Source organism: Balaenoptera borealis (assembly GCF_965194805.1).
Source record: "Balaenoptera borealis genome assembly, chromosome: 8".
Classification (NCBI taxonomy): Eukaryota; Metazoa; Chordata; class Mammalia; order Artiodactyla; family Balaenopteridae; genus Balaenoptera; species Balaenoptera borealis.
The window spans coordinates 89950969-89969501 of NC_138865.1; the positions used below are offsets into that span (position 1 = coordinate 89950969).

Here is an 18533-nt window from a genome sequence, read left to right on the forward strand (position 1 = left end):
TTTTGTCTTTAGAAGAAAACTATTACTTTTTAAAAAATGCTCAGATTTTCATGTGGGTTATGGTAACCAAATACAGATAATATGATAAATCTAGATTTGATTTTTAATTCCAGTTCTGCATCTAGAATCCAGTTGTGAAGGGGAAGACAAAGACTTTCTTTGTCTTGTTAGGCTTTCTTGACCCTGCGTGAGTCCTGAATGTGTCAGGCATTTTCAGACTTCCCATTTGCTATTCCCTTTCTTCTTTACTCCCTGCATTTCTAACTTCCAGATCAGCCTCCTGAAATGAACTCTTAAGTATACTTTAAATCTTTAAGTACATGGTGTGGCCCTGTTCAAAGGCTTTAAGAAAATTTAGTAAGCTAGTGTCTACTGTAAACAACATAATTAGGAATTGGTTATTCATAATACAAAAGAGCTCCTTGATTTAAATAAGGATTTTTCACAGATTTATTTTTAACCAGCAGTCTCCTTATAAAAACAATTGTTTACAATTAGACTGCTAACTACTTTGCAGGAAGTAGGGAGGATGGATAGAGCAAGGGGAAGGAAGGATCTATTTGAGAAACTTAAAGATGAAAAGAGACAACTTAAAGGTTTAACATTTGGATTTATAAGTATTTCATACCAGAGAATCAAAGAGACCAGATAATTTTATTTACTTCCATTAGTTTAATTTGATCTAGCAGGCAACTCAAGGTAGCTTATAAGTGACACAAATTTATATGTATTAGACTGTATAAATAAAATACTGTAGAACATGATGTACACTGATATTTTGTCAGTGTCAGTATAATTTGACAGTTCTTAGTCCATGGGGAATTGGAATAGTCCCAAATATAGTGTTACTTAAATTTTGTAGGTAGTTAGTAAATACTTTTATGTAAATGAAATAAGTGTGGTAATATTTAAAACTATGTATTTTATAGTAAGGCAAGTTCAGTTGGTGAGAAAACTGCCAATGTCTCATCACCAAGGTAAGTTACTTGGCATCATTCCTTAAGATATTAGTGTCGCCTAGGCTGCCAGTTCCTGGTGCGTAAATTGGTAAATTGCTTGTCTTGAAATGGTTTCTGTGATAATTTTTACTGATTTATTAAAAGTTAGACCAGAATTTACTTCTACATTTCTTGTGCTTACACACTTTTCTCCTCCCATTTGTAAAACTGTTACCAGACTCATCTTTCTGAAATAATATTTTTAAATTATTTCTTTCCTTTCATGAAATGAATGGAAATGTTTACTAGTTCCTCTTTCACCCACAGCTCTCATTGGTCATCTTGAGCCAGGCATTCAGTACTCTTCACATTCTGGTGCAGCTTCTCTTCTCTTCTCTTCTACTGTTTTACTACATACATCCTTTTTCTGCTTATCTATCTAAGCTGGTTCCCTAAACATGTATCAGCCATTTGTTTCTTCTACTTTTGCTTGCATATTCCTCCTACCTAAACACCTTACCTCCTTGTCTTCTTCTTTGGTCCTATCCCTTCTGTAAAGGACAGTCTAAATCCAGCTTATCTTTTAAAGCCTACCTTGACTCTCTAGGCAGGAGTTTCTGGATTCTTTTATTTTATTTATTATTTTCCTTTTATCATGAATTATTGTTTTTGAAAATTTACTCTATCTTTCCTCAGTGAGATTGTAAGTTCCTTTAAGGAGTTAAACCTTTCTGAGTCACTCTTTTAAGGCCTATCGTGGTGTTAGAAACAGGTACCGATATTGATTGTTTGTGTCGAATACTATTTCTTTTTATCTTTAGGTTTACCATTGCTTGTTCAGAGGACAATTGCGAGAACTATTGTGTTACAAGAAAGTATTGGCAAAGGTCGTTTTGGAGAAGTTTGGCGAGGAAAATGGAGAGGAGAAGAAGTTGCTGTTAAAATATTCTCCTCTAGAGAAGAACGTTCATGGTTCCGTGAGGCAGAGATTTATCAGACCGTCATGTTACGTCATGAAAACATCTTGGGATTTATAGCAGCAGACAATAAAGGTCAGTAACATTTGCTTCTCCTTTGAGTGTAACAAAATATATTTAATCCTTTCCACAAATAAGACTATTAAACATTGTCATATTTGATGAGAAATGGATGTTTGCCATATAAATTAGACCCATTAAGTAAAATAGAATATATTAGAAGCCTTTAGAAACAGGAACTTCTTAAGGATTTTCTTGACTTTTGACAACATGTTCCTAAACCTCTAAATTGCTTTATAAAATGTAAAGAGCTATTTTAAAAAAGAAAAAAAAAAAAAAGGTTACATGCTTTTGGTTTGGTTTGGTTCTGGGGAGTTAGTTACTGAGGATAGTCATAACGTAGAAAAAAAATTTATAAACTCTGGTTGCCCAGAGTTTTGGGATGATAGGCTAGAGCTCAGATATGTTTCCTTTTAATCTCTTCCTGACCATTAGGGCATTCTAATATTTCCTAATGACCTTATGTATAGGGAGAGTAAGAATAACTTCTCAGTGTATTCTGTGTTTAAATTGCTAAGGGCTAAATAGATTAATCTTTTAAGTAAACTCACTTAAATAGAGAAATGGTTTCTCCAAAACCACCTTGCCCTTAGTAACCATGTGGACCTTTTCTTGCCTGTGGTACACAGGTGCTTGAGGCCTGGGGGCAGATCAGATGCTGAAGCAAGTGAGGAAGCCATGTCAGTAGACAGTCAGCATGAGAGGTGACTGTGAAAAGTGATTTCAGACTGCACTTCATTTACTTTCCTGGCTTCAGTTATTATAGTAGTGCCCACAATCCTACCTTTATAGCTTTTGTCAGAGGCTTGTATTGGGTTGGCCAAAAAGTTCATTTGGGATTTTGCGTGAGATGTTACAGAAAAACCCAAACGAACTTTTTGGCCAACCCAGTATTACAACTCGACTCTCATCACACCCACCCTGAATCAAATGTATTTCCCACCTTTCCTATTTTTTTAAAAAAAATGCTATCATTATCTTTTTTAAAGGCCATAACCATAGTCATCTTTTTACTTCTCTCCCTTCCCATTTTCTTCAACAATATTTATTTCTTTGAAATATTAACAATGTTTAATCTCAGTTTGTGTTCATGGGTGATTTTGATTTTTCTTTTTGCTTCTCTGTATTTTCAAATTTATTTACAACAAACATTTATTACTTGTTTTTTTAAACATTTATAGAAAATTTCCAGTATATAGAAAAGTAGAGAATAGTATAATGAACCCCCATCGCCCAGCTTCAACAATTATCAGCTCACTACCAACCATATTTGAGCTCTGATTCCACCTACTCTGCCCCCTCTGAATTATTTGAAGCTAATCCCAGATAGCATATCTTTTCATCCATAAATATCTCAGTTTGTATCATCTTTAGATTATGGGGAATCTTTTTTTGTGAAACATAACCATACTACCATTGTCAATTTTAAAAATGCCATCAAATATCTAGTCAGTTTCACATTTCTGCAGTGGTCTCCCCCCCCCTTTTTTTTTTTTTTTAACAATTGGTTATTCACTTTAGGATCCATTGCATTGGGTTGATATTTATCTCAAATCCCTTAAAATCACTAGGGTTCCCCTTTGTCTTTTTTTTTCTTCTTGCAGTTGAAGACACTGGATTGTTTGTCCTATAGGGCTTATCATATTCTAGATTTGCTAATTGAATTCTTATAGTATCTCTGAACTTGCTCCTTGTATAATTTGAAAACTGGTAGTTAAAATTAGAGACTGAATCTGATTATTTTATTGGTTTCCTGAAAATATTATATACTTTCTACATATTCTTTCTATTGCATCAAATGAGGAGGTGTGTGTGATTATCTGCTTTTTGTGACTTAGGGGCAGTGATGGATCTAAGCAGGGATTATCAATAGATACTACCAATTCAGTATTACTTAATTTAAAAACAAAACAAATAAACAAAAGCAGTGATCATAGTCTGACCAAGTCCTTAGTTTTCACTTTCTTCTGTCTTCGACACCAATTTAGCTTCTCCCTCAACCCTTAAAACAACCTTTGTATTCTGTGACTCTGGACTTTCTTATTTCTTAATAGGTGTTTTTGTTTTCTTAATACATATGAAGGCTCTAATTCTACAAATAGTAATTTCTCCCTCAAAGAACTTACCCACATTTTTGCTTTCAAACTCAATGGTAGGTAGTGGTGACTTTCAAATCTGCATTTTGAGGTTCAACCCTTACCCAGGCCCAGCATGTTTTAGGCTTGTTCCAAGTTGTAAACACACTAACCGACACAAAATGTTCCTGCTGCTGTGCCCTGAACTCTTCCCTTTCGCTCAGGCAGCAGCCAAGCTGGTACTGTCATCTGGAGGTTACCATGGGAACTGGCAACCCTGCTGGCTCTTCCCTACACCTCCTTTCTTCTTTGTCAGGGGTTAATGGACTTTGCCTAGAACCTAGCCCCTCCACCCCCTATTTCCGTTTTCGTTATCTTTCTCATACTGATTTAGTTAATTCCACCTTAGACAACCCTTTATGTGGGCATAGCCTCTAATATGTCCTTCTTCCTTCCACCTGTCTTGTCAGTTACCTCAGAAAACCTCCCATTCTTCCATCTTGCTGTGTTCCTATTTATTTCTTGTATTTGTGAGCCTTTCAGAATTCAGGTATGGTTAATAAGCATGCAGATAAAGCTAGTGATGTACCTGTATCAAGGAAAGGTATAAGTTTGAACAGAATCAGTTTACAAAGTTTATGAAGAAACAAGTTGATAAAGAACTAGTATCATGAATATCTAAATCCTTTCGAAAATACCCAGAAATCTCCTCCAGAATCTTCTGAAAACATTTCATTCCTTAATCTTTTCTAATCAGAATTGCTTTCTTTCAATTAACAACCTTCAAAATATAGAAATTATTTTATGTCAATCTGAGTTTTTTCTTTTGTTTTACAACCATGGGGAAGTTCTTATGTGCCATGCATTGTACTAAATGCTTTTTAAAAATCTATTATCCTATTTTTAAAATCTTCTTAGTAGTCTCGCAAAGTAAGGTATTCTTGTTGTGTAAAAGAAGGAACAAAGGCTCATTGGTTAAGAAACTTGTCTGAGGTCATGTAGTCAGTGACAGCCAGGCCCTGATTCCAACCCAGGTCAGAATGACTCCAAGTGTGCATCTTTTACTGAATTGTCCTGCCTCCTAGTATTGTTGTAATACTTTTTTTGCTTTCATGATTTTGTGAAATATATGATTTTCCAGCTACTCCTAGGTTAAATTGGCTTTTGTGGACCAGCCTAGCCTAGAAGCCCAGCCAGAACCTTTACCATGATTCTCATGGGAACTTACATTTCCAATTCATGTCCTGGCTTACAAAGGAACTTTTGGAAGAACACATATTCCTAGTTGTTGAGGTTCAAAATCACCTTGTGTAAAACTGGATTCAGTCCTAGCCTTTTCTCCTCGTGACATTTTTAGCTCCTGTCTCAGCTTCCCCATGTGTCAGTGATACCACTATTTTTATATTTTTCTAATCTGGAAACCTTGGAATTGTAATCTTTTCTGGCTTCTTTGTGAACGGTATACACAGTCTGTTTGTCATTAAAGCTTGCATTTCTCATTTAAGCTCCCTTTCAGTTTGTCCAATAATATTCCATTCCCACTATAGCCACACTAGGTTCCAGGTACTTCTCATCTTCTTCCCTCCCTCCTCCCTTGTTTCCCTCCCCCCTTCCAGAAACAATCGTTGAGCACCTAACTTGAACCAGGCATTCCTCGAAGCATTATCCCAGCCCTGCTACCATCTGTGTGGACTCAACATCACCATTTTTGAACTATGATTCCTTCTCTCTTGAATAGGATTAGTTATCCTTGCCTTATCTCAAGATTAAGGGGCTTACTTTAAGGATCTAAAGGATACATACATGAAAGTATAAGAAAACTGAAATACAAGAAAATATGAAAGAAATATATACAAATTTAAGGTACCAACATATTGCAGTTGTGTGATTCAGGATTGAGAGTAAGAAGTGATAACTTTTGAATAAATCATAAATGTTCTATAGCCCATCTGAAATATTGTTATTCTACTTGGCAGACAATGGTACATGGACTCAGCTCTGGTTGGTGTCAGATTATCATGAGCATGGATCCCTTTTTGATTACTTGAACAGATACACAGTTACTGTGGAAGGAATGATAAAACTCGCTCTGTCCACAGCAAGTGGACTTGCCCATCTTCACATGGAGATAGTTGGTACCCAAGGTAACTCAAAGCAATCCTGTTATTTTAAGCTTTAAATTCCCATGGATCTAATGTCTGTTCAGAAAATTTTTGCAAGAAGTCAGCTTAATTGGAGATATTTAAATGAGTTTTTAGATGAGAATATTTTACCTTTCTGTTGAAAATCTAAGGTGGAGTTATGAATCTGGGAATTTGTTCAGAGATTCTCCAATCATTGTAACAATACTGATATTTTTGTAAGTTCTTAAAAGTAGTAGCGTTTAGTCTTTCTTGTGATTTTTGAGGATCTTGATTTTGGAATTTAGTTTATGTGCAGTACCATATGAAATGTGAAAAAGCTTTGTAAACATCAACATGCTACATAAATGTTATCTGGCTACCTAATAATTATATTTGACCCTAATATAAGGAGACTGCATGAGACAGTTTTACAGTTGAAAAATTGAATACTAAGTTTTAGTTATGAAATTTTTATGCTTTGATTTTTGTGCCATATAAGATATCAGATGCCAATATATTCTCTGCTCTAATGATTATCCACTTGCTACCTGATGACTCCCCCACTCCCAACTTTACAACACACAACACACATGCTGTTTTACTATCTCAGCCAGCCCCATCTTTGTAAATTTTATTATTGTTGATTATAATAGCTTTATTGAGTTATAATTTACCCATTTGGTATACAATTCAGTGGTTTTTAGTATATTCACAGAGTTGTACAGCTGTCACCACAATCAGTTTTAGAACATTTTCATCATCTTAAAAGAACCCTGTAGTTCTTAGCAGTCATTCCCCATTTCCCCCCAAACTCTTTAGCCTTAGGCAACCTCTAATATACTTTCCATCTCTATAGATTTGCTTATTCTGGACATAGCATATAAATGGAATCATACAATATGTGATCTTTTGTGACTGGTTTCTTTCTCTTAGTGTATTTTCAAGGTTCATCCATGCTGCAGCATTTATCAGAAATTCATTCTTTTTTATGGCTGAGTAATATTTCATTTTTTATGGCTGAGGAATATTTCATTGTATGGATATACCACATTTTGGGTATCCATTCATCAGTGATGGACATTTGGGTTGTTTCCACTTTGAGCTGTTATGAATAATGCTGCTATGAACATCGTTGTACAAGTTTTTGTGTGGACATGTTTCCAGTTCTCTTGGATATATACCTGGGAGTGGAATTACTGGATCTAAAGATTTGTGAAACTGCCAGACTTTTTTTTCCAAATGCCTGTACTATTTTACATTTCCATCAGCAGTCTCTGAGGGTTCCAAGTTTTCCACATTGTAATTATTATTTTTAAATTTAAATTATTTTTAAAATTTTATTTTTTTTCCTGTTTTAGTGAGAAGACTTCTAGATTAAAATACATAGTCCCTGCATAGTACAACTTTTTCTAGTGGTTAGTATTAAGGTATTATACATTTAATAAGTATATTCCAGTTGATAGACAAAGGAAGTGATTGAGATTCTTGGTTCTTGAATTCGAGTATCAGTGACTAGGATTCCTGTAAAAAATTCATAGGGTATCAACAAACTAGTATCTTTAACCCCCCAGTCTTTGAGTATTAGACTTATATTTTTTGAGCATCATCTATTTTCTTTGAAGAAATGTAATTTCAGCAACTTTTTGTGTAATGATTCACTTAAGGTGGTTTAGTAATGGCCTAGGTATTGCGGTGATGGGGGCTGAAATGCTTCAACACTGGGATGGGAAGAGAAGCTTTTGAACCTAAAGGTGAGATTTGTGATTGGTATTACCATTTAAGCAACCATGTTTAATTTTTTTCTTTCTTTAGGAAAACCAGCCATTGCTCATAGGGATTTGAAATCAAAGAATATCTTGGTAAAGAAGAATGGAACTTGCTGTATTGCAGACTTGGGACTGGCAGTAAGACATGATTCGGCCACAGATACAATTGATATTGCTCCAAACCACAGAGTGGGAACAAAAAGGTATATTTATGGCTACACAGTGATTAATATGTTCTGAAATTGACTTCTTTTCCTTCTCATTTCTAGATACCTATCTTTTCTGAAACTCGACCTTGTACTTTATTAGATTGCTCACAGGTAGAAGATCTCATGGTCTTGCCTGCTCTGAAACCAAGGTTACCTGACTTAAAAAGGTAACTGCTGATGAAAGGTGGCCTTTCCAGAAAATATTACCGTTATGTTAGTTATCATAATAGTAGCTAATGTTTATGGGGTACCTACTATGTGCCAATCATTTTAATGGGTCTTGTATGTATATCATTTATTGCTCTCTTCAAATGTTGTGCTGTAGTTAGCCCAACTGTTTTCATATTTTTATTTCCTGAAAACATGACTTTCTCTCTTCAAACTTTCCCATGTGCTGTATCCTAGAGCATACTTTCTGCTTTTATTTCCCTAACTTGTACTTAGTCTTCCTTTCTCATAGAAATCCTTTTCTGGACTGTTTGTTAGGTGTCCTTGGCAAGGGCCCTCACTGCATGCTAAACTTGGACCATTGAGGCACTTAGCACATTATAACTGTCCATTTATTTGTCTGTATATTCCATTGGATCATAAGCTGCTTGAGAGCAGCCTTGTATTCCCAGCATCCATCACAGTGCCTAATACATAGTAAGTCCTCAATAAATATTTGTTGAGTCTATGAGTACTCAAAGGACCTAATTAGGGTAGGTATCACTACCCTCAATTCAGAGATGAGGAAACCGCCTTGTGGAGGTTAAGTAATGTGGCCAACCAACCTCATGGATGGTAAGCTGAAGAGCTGAGATTTGAACCTGGGCCTTTCTGACCCAAAAGGCTTTGCTCTGTGTATCACAGCATTTGCCACCGCATATCTTCAAACTGCTACCTTGGACTTGAATAGAGCCAAACTTCATTCTATCTCAGTCGTATTTGTGATTTATGGATTCATCAGGGACTCTCAGATCTCTTGACTCAGTGTTCCAGGCAGTGGTTGCTGCAGGTCTTTGTGAGTCCTAGGATTTTTGAAACCTCAGAACTGTGCAAAGTGGTATCAATAGGAGAACTGGCATTCATTTTTATCTATTATTTTGTTCCTTGGAGTATGTCTTTGTCTTTCCTTTTATCCTGTATTAGTGAGAAGACTTCTAGATTAAAATATAGTACATAGTACATAGCCAAGTAGGTGGTGTACATTAGGACACCTAGGATAGTCAGTTATTACGTGTGGGTCATTGGAAACTTAGATCATAAGGCAGATAGCATAAAATTGCTGTTTCAGCTTTTCATGGGATTTGGTTGACATCATTAATTTGCAAACCAGTTGGGATATTTAATATTTTTCTCGAGTCTAATATGATCTCAGTTATGTGTGGAAGCTTGAGCTTCAGAGATCAGACGCAGGGAGAGGACAGGGGTGGGCTGTGTAGAAACAGTCTGAAGGGGCTGGAGGCTGGTGCAACTGACTGCACCTGAGGTTATACACAGAGGAAGCCTGGGCTGCCTTAGAGGCCAGGTGCCATTGTGTGGGCAGTGCACGAGGGGAGGGTTGGGACCTGCCATTACAGCCTTTTTCCTGGCATGAGCTCTCAGGCAGCAGGACACAGCCTACACAAACTCCTGGAACAGTCATGATACACGCCCACCCCCCACACCCCCCCAGGCTCCAGGAGCGATTGTGAGCTGCCTCTGCTCCCCTCATGTGCTCTGGGGGCACACGTGAGCTGCTACCACCACCAAGAACCCCAGGACCAGGCATCGGCCACTGCATCTGCACACCCTCTATCAAGGGGATAACTGCCAGCACATGCTGAGGAAAGAGGTGACAGGCATCCATACTAAAAACAGCCCTTGCACCAAAAGTATTAAACCCACACAGGTACACAGGGACACCCCCACATATAAACAGTCTTCCAAGACCACCATAGATAACTTTCTCCTAAACTCACAGAATAAGAGAAATACAAGTAAAGTGAAGAAGCAGAGGAACCACTCCCAGTTAAAAGACCATTAGAATTCCCCTGAAAGAACAAACAATGAAACAGACCTCTTTGGTCTAGGGGACACTGATTTCAAAAAGGAAATAGTGAAAATACTGAAGGAACTAAGAAAGGCTATCAACAGAAATGCAGAGTACTATAAAAAGGAACTAGAAACCATAAAGAGGAATCAAGAAAAACTTAGAAAACTCACTTGCTGAGACAAAAACTGAAGTAAAGGCAATGAATAGCAGAATAAATAATTGAGAAGAACGAGTAAGTGACCTGGAAGATAGAATACGGAAATCACCCAATCAGGATGGCAGACAAATGAAAAAAAGAGACCTATGGGATAATATAAGCATGCCAATCTACGCATAATAGGGATTCCAGAAGGGGAAGAAAGAGAAAAGGGGATCGAAAATGTATTTGAAGAAATTATGACTGAAAACCTCCCAAACCTAAGGAAGGAAACAGATATCCAGGTACAGGAAGCACAGAGGGTCCCAAACAAGGTGAACCCAAACAGATCTACATAACAACCTATTATAATAAAAATGGCAAAAGTTAAAGAGAGGATTCTAAAGGAAGCAAGAGAAAAAGAGTTAATTACAAGGGATCCCCCGTAAAGTTATCAGCTGATTTCTCTACAGAAATGTTGCAGGCCAGAAGGGAGTGGCAAGATATATTCAAAGTCTTGAAAGGGAAAAATCTGCAACCTAGGATACTCTACCCAGCAAGATTATCATTGAGAGTAGAAGGAGAGAGAAAAAATTTCTCAGACAAGCAAAAAACTAAAAGAATACAGCAATACTAAAGCTATCCTAAAGGAAATATTGAAAGGTCTTCTCTAAATAGAAAAGGAGTAACAGTCTATAGGGAAGAGAAAATCACAATTGGAAAGCAAATTACCTAAATAAGCCAGTACACACACAGATTAAAAAAAAAAAAATTCTGTGAAAGTGAAGATAACCACAATGAACAGCAAAAGGATGAACATGAAGATGTAAAAGAGGACATCAAAATCATAAACTGTGGGGAAGGAGGGTAAGAAAATGTAGATTTTTTTTTTTCATTTCCTAGATGTGTTTGAGCCTGTATGACTACCAGTCTAAGGCAAGTAGATATAGGACGGGGTTAACATATTTGAGAAACAGAGTAACCACAAATCAAAAACATAATCACAGTAGATTGACAAAAACAAAAAAGAAGAGAACATAAGTGTAATACAAGAGAAAATCATCAAACCACAAAAGGAAAAATAATAGAAAAGGACAAAGAAGAAATATAAAATCAATGGGAAAACAAGGTCAGAATGGCAATAAATAACATATCTATCAATAGCTACTTAAATGCCAATGGACTAAATGCTCCAATCAAAAGACACAGAGTGGTAAGCTTCTGCACAGCAAAGGAAACCATAAACAAAATGAAAAAACAACCACAGAATGGGAGAAAATATTTGCAAACTATGCAATGGACAAGGGCTTAGTCTCTAAAATTTACCAACAGCTCATATGGCTCACTATCAAAAAAAGAAGCAACCCGATCAAAAAATGGGCAGAAGACCTAAAGTGATATTTCTCCAGAGAAGACATACAGATGGCCAAGAGGCAAATGAAAATATGCTCAGCTAATTATTAGAGAAAAGCAAATCAAAACTACAATGAGGTATCACCTCACACCAGTCAGAATGGCCATCATCAAAAAAATCTACGAACCATAAATGCTGGAGAGGATGTGGAGAAAAGGGAACCCTCCTACACTGTTGGTGGGAATGTAAATTGGTACAACCACCATGGAGAACAGTATGGAGGTTCCCTAAAAAACTAAAAATAGAACTACTATATGATCCAGCAATCTCACTCCTGGGCATATATCCGAGAAAACCATGATTCAAAAAGATACATGCATCCCAATGTTCATTGCAGCACTATTTAAAATAGCCAAGACATGGAAGCAGTCTAAATGTCCACTGACAGAAGAATGGGTAAAGAAGATGTGGGGGGTGTGTGTGTGTATACACACACACACATATATGTATATACACACACACACACACACACACACACACACACACACACAATGGACCATTACTCAGCCATTAAAAAGAATGAAATAATGCCACTTGCAGCAACATGGATGGACCTAGAGATTATCATACTAAGTGAAGTAAGTCAGAAAAAGACAAATATCATATGGTATCACTTACATGTGCAATTTAAAAAATGATACAAATGAACTTATTTACAAAGTAGAAACAGACTCACAGACTTAGAAAACAAATTTATGGTTACCAAAGGGGAAAGGTAGGGGGGTAGTGATAAGTCAGGAGGTTGGGATTAACATATACACAATACTATATATAAAACAGATAATCAATAAGAACCTACTGTGTAGCACAACGAACTCTAGTCAGTACTCTGTGATAACCTATATGGGTAAAGAATCTTAAAAAGAATGGATATATGTATATATATTAACTGAACCACTTTGCTGTACACCTGAAACTAACACAACATTGTAAATCAACTATACCCAAGTATAAAATAAAAAATTAAATTAAAAAATAAGAATAAAAATATACTCTCTCTCAAAAAAAGAGATCTCTCAATATCCTGTGGTAAACCATAATGGAAAAGAATATGAAAAGGAATATATATATATATATGTATGTATGTATATCTGAATCACTTTGCTGTACAGTAGAAATTACAACAATACTTGAATAAAATAAATTTTTTTAAATAGAAAAAAAGACAGAGTGGCAGATTTGATAGAAAAAAACAAGAGCCTACAATATGCTGCCTACAAGAGACCCACTTTAGGGCAAAGGACACACACAGATTGAAAGTGAGGGGATGGAAAAAGATTTCATGCAAATGGAAATGAAAAGAAAGGGGAGGTTGCAATACTCAGACAAAATAGACTTTCAAACAAAGGCCATAAAGAAAGAAGGACACTATATAATGATAAAAGGATCAATACAGGAAGAGGATTTTATACTTGTCAACATATATGCACCTAATAATATAGGAGTACCTAAATACATAAAACAAATACTAACAGACATAAAGGGAGAAATTGATGGGAATACAGTAATAGTAGGAGACTTTAACAACCCATTCACATCAATGGACATATCTTCTAGACAGAAAATCAGTAAGGCAACAGAGTTCCTAAATGACACAATAGAACAGTTAGGCTTAATTGACATTTTCAGGACATTACATTAAAAAAAAAAAAAAAAACCCAGAATAAACATTCTTTTCAAGTGCACATGGAACATTCTCTAGGATTGACCACATTACTAGGGCATAAAACAAGCCTCAACAAATTTAAGAGTATAGAAATTATCTCAAACATCTTTTCTGACCACAATGGCATGAAACTAGAAATCAACCACAGAAAAGAAATGAGAAAAAATAAAAGATTACATGGAGACTCAACAGCATGCTACTAAAAAACCAATGGGTCAATGATGAAATCAGAGAGGAAATTAAAAAATACCTTGAGGGACTTACCTGGTGGTCCAATGGGTAAGGCGCCGCACTCCCAATGCAGGGGGTCTGGATTCAATCCCTGGCCAGGAAACTAGATCCCACATGCATGCTGCAACTAAGAAGTCTGCATGCTGTAACTAAGAAGTCCGCAAGCCGCAACTAAGTCCGCATGCCACAACTAAGAAGTCCGCATGCCACAACTAAGAAGTCCGCATGCCACAACTAAGAAGTCTGCATGCCACAACTAAAGATGCTGCGTGCCACAGCTAAGACCCAGCGCAGCCAAAATAAATAAAATGAATAAATAAAATAAATATTTAAAAAAATACCTTGAGACAGATGACAATGAAAACACAACCATACAAAATCTATGGGATGCAGCAAAAGCAGTTCTTAGAAGTTCGTAGCAACACAGACCTTGCTCAAAAAACAAGAAAAATCTCAAACATCCTAACCTACTACTTAAAAGAATTAGAAAAAAGGAGAACAAACAAAACCTGAGTCAGCAGAAGGAAGGAAGTAATAAAGATCAGAGGAAAAAATAAAATAAGAGATTTTAAATAAAATAGAGATTTTTTAAAAAATAGAAAAAAATCAATACAGCCAAGAGCTGGTTCTTTGAAAGGATAATCAAAATTGACAAACCTCTGGCCAGGCTCACCAAGAAGAAAAGAGAGAGAATGCAAATAAAGTAAATGAAAAAGGAGACATAACAACTGATACTGCAGAAATAAAAAAAAACCATAAGGGAATACTGTGAACAATTATATGCCAACAAATTTGACAACCTAGAAGAAATGGACAAGTTTCTAGAAACATACAGCCCACCAAAATTGAGTCCAAAAGAAATAGATACATACAGCTGATTCACTTTGTTGTAGAGCAGAAACTAACAACATTATAAAGCAGTTACATTCCAATAAAATAGATAATTTGAACAGACTGATCATTAGAGGTGAAACAATCTGTAATTTAAAAACTCCCTACAGGGCTTCCCTGGTGGCGCAGTGGTTGAGAATCTGCCTGCCAATGCAGGGGACACGGGTTCGAGCCCTGGTCTGGGAAGATCCCACATGCCACGGAGCAACTGGGCCCGTGAGCCACAATTACTGAGCCTGCGCGTCTGGAGCCTGTGCTCCGCAACAAGAGAGGCCGCGATGGTGAGAGGCCCACGCACCGCGATGAAGAGTGGTCCCCACTTGCCGCAACTAGAGAAAGCCCTCACACAGAAACGAAGACTCAACACAGTCCTAAATAAATAAATAAATAAATAAAAGAACGTGAATTTCTAAAAAAAATAAAAATAAAAAATAAAAACTCCCTACAAACAAAAGTCCAGGACCAAATGGCTCCACAGGTGAATTCTACCATACAAAGAAGAACTTACATCGATCCTTCTGACTCTTCCAAAAATTGAAGAGGAGAGAACACTCCCAAAGACATTCTATGAAGCCACCATCACCCTGATACCAAAACCAGACAAATACACCAGCAAAAAAGAAAATTACAGGCCAATATCATTGATGAATATAGATGCAAAATTTCTCAACAAAATATTAGCAAACTGAATCCAAAAACACACAAAAAAGATCATACACCATGACCAAGTGGGATTCATTGCAAGTTCACAAGGATGGTTCAACATTCACAAATCAACGTGATACACCACATGAACAAAAGAAAAGACAAAAACTGCATGATTGTCTCAATAGATGCAGAAAAAGCATTTGACAAAATTCCATTCATGATAAAAAAAACTCTTACCAATGTAGGTACAGAGGGAACATATCTCAACATAACAAAAGCTATTTATGACAAACCCACAGCCAATATAATACTCAGTGGTGAAAAGCTAAAAGCCTTCCCACTAAAATCTGGAACAAGACAAGGATGTCCACTCTCACCTCTTCTATTCAACATGGTATTGGTAGTCCTAGCCACAGCAATCAGACAAGAAAAAGAAATAAAAGGTATCCAAATTGGAAGGGAAGAGGTAAAGTTGTCATTATATGCAGATAACATGATTCTATATATAGAAAACCCTAAAGACTCCACACAGAGATTACTAGAACTGATAAATGAATTCAGCAAGGTAGCAGGATACAAGATTAACGTACAGAAACTGGTTGCATTTCTTTACACTAACAATGAAACATCAGGAAGGGAATGTTAAAAAAAAAAAACCAATACCTTTCAAAATTGCACCCTCAAAAATAAAATACTTAGGGATAAACCTGCCCAAGGAGGTGAAAGACTTGAGAACTCTAAAACATTAATAAAGGAAACTGAAGATGATTCAAAGAAATGGAAAGCTATCCCATGCACTTGGATTGGAAGAATATTGTTAAAATGGCCATACTACCCAAAGCAACCTACAGATTTAATGCAGTCCCTACCAAATTACTCATGACGTTTTTCACAGAACTAGAATAATCCTAAAATTTATATGGAACCATAAAAGACCCAGAATTGTCAAAGCAATCCTGAAGAAAAAAGAACAAAGCAGGAAGCATAACCCTCCCAGACTTCAGACAATACTACAAAGCTACAGTAATCAAAACAGCATGGTATTGGCACAAAAACAGACATATGGATCAATGGAACAGAATAGAGAGCCCACAGATAAACCCACACCACTACAGTCAATTAATCTTAAACAAAGGAGACAATAATATACAATGGGAAAAAGACTCTCCTTCAGCAAGTGGTGTTGGAAAAGTTGGACAGCTGCATGTAAATCGATGAAGTTAGAACACACCCTCTCGCCATACACAAAAATAAACTCAAAGTGGCTTGAAGACTTAAACATAAGACATGACACCAAAAACTCCTGGAGGAGAACACAGGCAAAACACTCTCTGACATAAATCACACCAGTGTTTTTTAGGTCAGTCTTCCTAGGCAGTAGAAATAAAAACAAACAAATGGGACCTAGTCAAACTTCCAAGCTTTTGCACAGGAAAGGAACCATTAAAGAAAAGACAAGCTACAGAATGGGAGAAAATATTTGCAAACGATGCGACTGAGAAGGGCTTAATTTCCAAAATATACAAACAGCTCATACAACTCAACAACAACAACAAAACAACCCAATCAAAAAATGGGCAGAAGACCTAAATGGGCATTTCTCCAGGGAGGAAATACAAATGGCCAATAGGCACATGAAAAGATGCTCAATTTCCACTAATTATTAGAGAAATGCAAATCAAAACTACAGTGAGGTACTACCTCACACTGGTCAGAATGGCCATCATTAAAAACTCTACAAATAAAAAATGCTGGAGAGGATGTGGAGAAAACAGAACCCTCCACTGTTGGTGGGAATAATGTAAGTTGATACAGCCACTATGGAGAACAGTATGGAGAAAACTAAAAACAATTATCATATGACCCAGCAATCCCACTGCTGGGCATATGTCCAGAAAAAACTGTAATCCAAAAAGATACATGCACCCCTGTGTTCATACCAGCACTATTTACAATAGCCAAAACATGGAAACAACCTAAATGGCCATCGACAGATGAATGGATAATGAAGATGTGGTACATAGATACAATGGAATACTGCTCAGCCATGAAAAAGAACAAAATAATGCCATTTGCAGCAACATGGATGCAATTAGAGATTATCATACTAAGTGAAGCAAGTCAGAAAGAGAAAGACAAATACCATATGATATCACTTATATGTGGAATCTAAAATATGACACAAATAATCCTGTCTACAAAACAGAAACAGATTCAGGGACAAAGAGAACAGACCTGTGGTTGCCAAGGGGGAGGGGGTTGGGAGAAGGATGGAGTGGGAGGTTGGGGTGAGCAGGTGTAAGCTATTGTATGTGGAATGGATAAACAACAACGTCCCACTGTATAGAACGGAGAACTATATGCAGTATCCTATGATAAGCCATAATGGGAAAGAATATCTAAATAAGAATGTGTATATATATATATATATGCATAACTGAATTTCTGCTGTATAGCAAAGTGATTAACACAATATTGTAAATCAACTATACTTCAATTAAAAAAATTTTTTTTTAATTTAAAAAACAGCAGAAGCATAGTGAAAGGGGGAAAAGGTCAAAATTAATATTGACCCTCCCCCCACATCCCTGCCCAGGAGTAAAAACAGTTTATGAAACAGTTTAAAAGTAATATCACTATTACATAAAATAAAATGCTGACTTCTTTTTTAGGTACATGGCCCCTGAAGTTCTAGATGATTCCATAAATATGAAACACTTTGAATCCTTCAAACGTGCTGACATCTATGCAATGGGACTAGTATTCTGGGAAATAGCTCGACGATGTTCCATTGGTGGTAAATCTCTCTCCCCTCCCCCAACATTTTGTTATGAACAAGTTGTTCAAGAATTGCCTTTTTTATTGAATGAAATTGTTTACCTGGTGATCACTGAGAGTGCCAGAAAAAATGAAAGAGATAAATGACATGACATGCTTTATCCTAGTGTATAGTTTTATCCTTATACACAGCTTTATTCCAGTGTAGTCTTTTTCTATTTCCACTTGAATTTTGGGAAGCAACAGAAACCAACCCCTTGTTATCTTGGAATATAGATATTTAGAATGGATGACTACTTGAGAGGCCACCCAGGAAGCTATTTCTAGCATGTACCTGAGCCAGACTGATTTTTTCCCCCTGAGATTGTGGTTTTCTCAATATTGAGAGCTGGAAATTACATATACAGAATACATATACTGCGCTGCATTACTTTTTTAAAGTAAGTTTGTGTTAGACTGAGCACTTTCAATGTTTACTTGAGAAATAGTCTCTTATCCTTGAGGACCAGGCTCACCTGAGACTAGTGCCTCAGGTTTTTGAGGCAGTGAGGGGTGGAGTAGCAAATAGGACAGGTTATTGACAGACGCAAGTAGAGGAAGGGAC

General features: G+C 36.5%; 1 protein-coding gene across 5 annotated transcripts in view; it reads left to right on the plus strand.

Moving 5' to 3' along the window:
* Nucleotides 1-18533, plus strand: part of TGFBR1 (transforming growth factor beta receptor 1) — a 68037-nt gene that overhangs the window by 41799 nt on the left and 7705 nt on the right. For 3 of the 5 annotated variants that reach the window (XM_082404049.1, XM_082404050.1, XM_082404053.1), the window contains exons 4-7: nucleotides 1760-1990; nucleotides 6027-6194; nucleotides 7986-8142; nucleotides 17824-17948. In XM_082404049.1, coding sequence (XP_082260175.1) covers nucleotides 1760-1990; nucleotides 6027-6194; nucleotides 7986-8142; nucleotides 17824-17948 — 681 coding nt within the window. The remainder of the gene's footprint in view (nucleotides 1-1759; nucleotides 1991-6026; nucleotides 6195-7985; nucleotides 8143-17823; nucleotides 17949-18533) is intronic. The other 2 variants (XM_082404051.1, XM_082404052.1) reach the window with 1 other exon arrangement.